The sequence below is a fragment of the Triticum urartu genome, chromosome 5A (assembly GCF_056163025.1).
Source record: "Triticum urartu cultivar PI428250 chromosome 5A, HENAU_Tu73, whole genome shotgun sequence".
NCBI classification, from domain to species: domain Eukaryota; kingdom Viridiplantae; phylum Streptophyta; class Magnoliopsida; order Poales; family Poaceae; genus Triticum; species Triticum urartu.
In genome coordinates this window covers 41,563,122-41,566,828 of record NC_141877.1, presented here as the reverse complement: position 1 = coordinate 41,566,828, position 3,707 = coordinate 41,563,122, and the positions used below count along the sequence as shown (strand labels likewise).

Sequence of the window (3,707 nt, the reverse complement as noted above, 5' to 3'; positions counted from 1 at the left end):
CGTTGTCCCCCTTGAGTTTATTTACAAAGGCAACATAGAACTACATGAGTGCCCTGTTAAATTTTGGAATTATTCCGGCTTCGTTTGGCCTTATTTACACATTAATTGAGTTTTTGGCCATTTAATGTGCATAATTCAAATTTGAACTACAAGCACATGCTCCCGTGCAACAAAGTTGGTTGAAAAATCACATTTGTGTCCTCGGGTGAATTTCTATGTCCCATGCAAAAAATGAGAATCAAATTCAAACATCTGGGCATCATGGCTCGGTCGAGAACATTGAGAAACTTGGTTTTAAAATCATGAAACTTGGCATGGTGTCATGTCATGGTAGTACCGTGCCGTGGTAAAAAAATTGGCCGAATTGGAAATTTTTTTTGGTATAAGCTTCTTGCAAATCGGAGCTGCTCTCAAGAAGGCTCGTGGTTCTGGGAGGGAACGTGTCACCTTTGTGTGCATAATTCAAATTGAAATACAAGCACATGTTCCAGTGCACCAAAGTGGGTTGAAAAATCACATGTGTGTCCTCGGGTAAATTTCTAGGTTACATGCAAGAAATGGGAATGAAATTCAAAATTCTAGGCGTCGTGGTTGGGTTGGAAACATTGAGAAACTTAGTTTTTTAATTCCTGTAAATCCAAAACACGCATGAAAATAATGAAACTTGGCTTGGTGCCATGACATGGCACCAACATGTTGTGGTAAATTTGCAGTCCGACTTGCGAAGGCGCACATATTAACAATCAACAAAGTCATTTTGGAACAAGTGCTGTCATGTTACAATCGGAAACACAAGTATTGTTGAAACCGTGGGCGTTCTACTTACTAGTACCATTTACGTGCCTCCACGCGTCCCCATTTTTATTAGCTAGGAGGGGCCGTGCAGGGTAGATATTTGAGTACGAGAGGCGTGCGATCAGACCCCTGCGCGTGCTTATCGGGAGGAGAGCCCTTTGACCTCCATCTGCCGTCCACCTCTCCCCCAAGGTCTCTATTAATGGCGCCCGAGCCTCTGTTTAATGGCGTGGCTATGTCTCACTCGACTAAGATTTAAGAGAGAAAAAGGAAAATCTGAAAGCACGGATCTTGATGTAAGATCCGACGGACCTATATAGCATCTACTGTGACTTATAGCAAGACTGATGAATATATAAGGACGATTAAATTTTTTTTGATCAAAGAAGGGCTTGTCCCTTCCGATTTTCATTACTGAAAACCACCAAAATTCACAAGAAGTTCAGCACAACTCCAGCCTAACACGAAGGACTAAAAGCTACCAGATTGAAATCGCAACATCCCAAGAGGCCAACAAAGGCCAAACATCCGCGCTAGTACCCAACATTACAACCGACGACACAATCCACATCCTAAACCAATTATTACATCAAAAGAAACCAGGAAACTGAAGGAAGCCCAGCAACAACTAGAAGAACAGCAACGCCAGGGTCGCCACAGCAAGAGTTTTCTTCATTCCAGCCTCGCAACATTGATCTTCCACAGAAAGATAAGGACGATTAATTGTCTTACATAATTAGAAAGATAACTAAAAAAGCCACATGCGGCTACGCCCGAAATACACAAGGGAAAAAGAAGAAGGAAGACAAGGATCTGGCTCGCTGATCTCATCTTTCTTGATGCGTTGCTGCAGGTCGCGGGAACTAGTCTCCGCGGCGAGCGACGATGAGATCTTTCGTGTCCTCAAGATGCTACTTGAGAACATCCACAGATTCCTCCACCAGCCTTTGGCGCTCGTTGCGGAGCATGTCATTCTCGTCCATAAGTTTGTTGACGATGACGCCGGTCCCCTTCAACAAGGCAGTGGTCTCCTCCTGCTGGTCTGCACTTTGGATGATCTTCTCCCTCAGCAGGTCGCGCTCGGCCCGGAGCCTCTCATTGCCCTCCCTTAGTGCGCCGATAGCCTGTTCAAACGAGTCTTTCATGTCGTCCTGCAACCTCACAAAACGGGAGATCTGATCCATCTGGCTATGGACGATCGCATGCATACGCCTGTAACAGTCGTCGCCTGCACGTGAGAAATTTTCCCAGGCCGCCGTGGCGCGGCGGGACATCTCTGCCGCATTCGTGGCGCGGCAGGACATCTCTGCTGCTTCCGCGGCGTGGCTGGACCAGTCTGCTGCATCGACGTTGTGGCGGGACCTCCGTGCTGCTTCAGCGGCGTGGCGGGACCTCTGTGCTGCTACTTCCACGCGGCGGGACATGTCGGCTGCTCTCGCAGCGAGGCGGGACATCTCTCGTGCTTCCACTTCCATGCTCGCCTCTCCCTGGTGGCAATCTCTCGACCCAGAACTCACGCTGGCCATGGCAGACGCAAGGGAAGGATGCTGAATGGCTTGTTTGTTTTTGTGGATGAGGAGTTGAGGAGGAATGCGCAGTCATCTTGGCATACTAGTATTTATAACCGAGTACTAATACGCTCCTAAGTGGGAAACCGTTTTGGTTATGATCGGTGTGAATAGGTTTGCAATTCAATATAGCATGGAGTAATTTGGAATGTGACGAAACGCAAGCTCAAAATTTATTGACGGTTCAAGTTTCGAAGTGTGGCACTATTCCCGGATGGAGTACTTCTTTTTCTACTCTCTCCTTTCCGGTTTTATAGGGCTTATCTCAAAATTTTAGTTTTTCCATTTTCTAAGGCTCAATTTGGTTGTTCCCCAACACATGTTCAGATTCCAAGGTGCATTAAATCAATGCATGCAAGTGTTAAGAGAAAATTGACCAATGCATTTACTTTATGCATGCATGCATTGCAATTAATGCATTGATAAACATAATTTTTTATCGCCATCAAAACCCACCATTTCTTAAGCTAAAGTAGACCAAGGTAATCCCTATATTAGCATATTACTAAGATAAATAGAAGGCACTGTAGAAACATTTAGGACGTGAGCTTGTCAATCTGAATGTGGAGGGACAGAAGCTTAGCCCCGGCCAGCAGCTTGGGCGGAACTGCCAAGAAGGTCAGCTCCTGCACGTCGATGTCACCGGGATCCTTGCTACTTGTCACTTCCATTTCCACCTTGACGGCATCGATCGTACCTTTGGGCTCCCTCGACGGGCCGTTCGCCCACAGCTTGGCCACGTAGTGCGGCAGTGGGGACGCCCCCGCTTTGATGCAGACGACCGACACGACGATAGGCGTGCCGATGTCGATAAAACCGCCGACCAAGAAAAACGCGCGATGGTCCTCCTCCGCGAACAGCAAGAGCCGTGGCTCCAACAGTGGCACTTGCAACTGGAGCACCTTGCCGTACTGGATCCTGTGCACGGGCATGGGATGCGCGGTGCTGATGTGGTGGTAGAGCGCCGGCAGCGGGCCTTCGTTGTCGTAGACGGGCACGGGACATTTGTAGGGCGCGAGCGGACACACGCTCTGGTGATCGGCGAGCTTGTGGTAAGTGACATAGAGCCCACAGCCTTCGTGCGGGCACTCCACCCTCACCGACGGAAGGACGGAGTCCATCGCCGTGTTCCGCACGTCGAAGCCACCGCCGCGCTCGCACTTCTGGCACTACCGCTGGTTCCTGGGGCACTCGACGCGGTAGTCCATGCAGGCTAGGTGCCCTCCCTTGCATTGCAGAAATCAATCGAACAACACATCAATCAAGAAAGTTGCACTTTGCTCAATCAGCCGAACGGACAAGGTGTATTTGAACCTCAAATACTGGAGGCGTCAAGGGGCGGAG

General features: G+C 48.7%; 1 protein-coding gene across 1 annotated transcript; it reads right to left on the bottom strand.

Annotated features, from left to right (window-relative positions):
- Positions 1-1,423: 1,423 nt before the first annotated feature.
- On the bottom strand, positions 1,424-3,484 carry LOC147967839 (uncharacterized). The gene is made up of 2 exons (XM_087523277.1): positions 3,061-3,484; positions 1,424-1,491 (listed from the first exon to the last, which is right to left on the bottom strand). Exons 1-2 carry the CDS (start codon positions 3,482-3,484, stop codon positions 1,424-1,426), a joined length of 492 nt encoding a protein of 163 aa, XP_087379403.1.
- Positions 3,485-3,707: the final 223 nt, after the last annotated feature.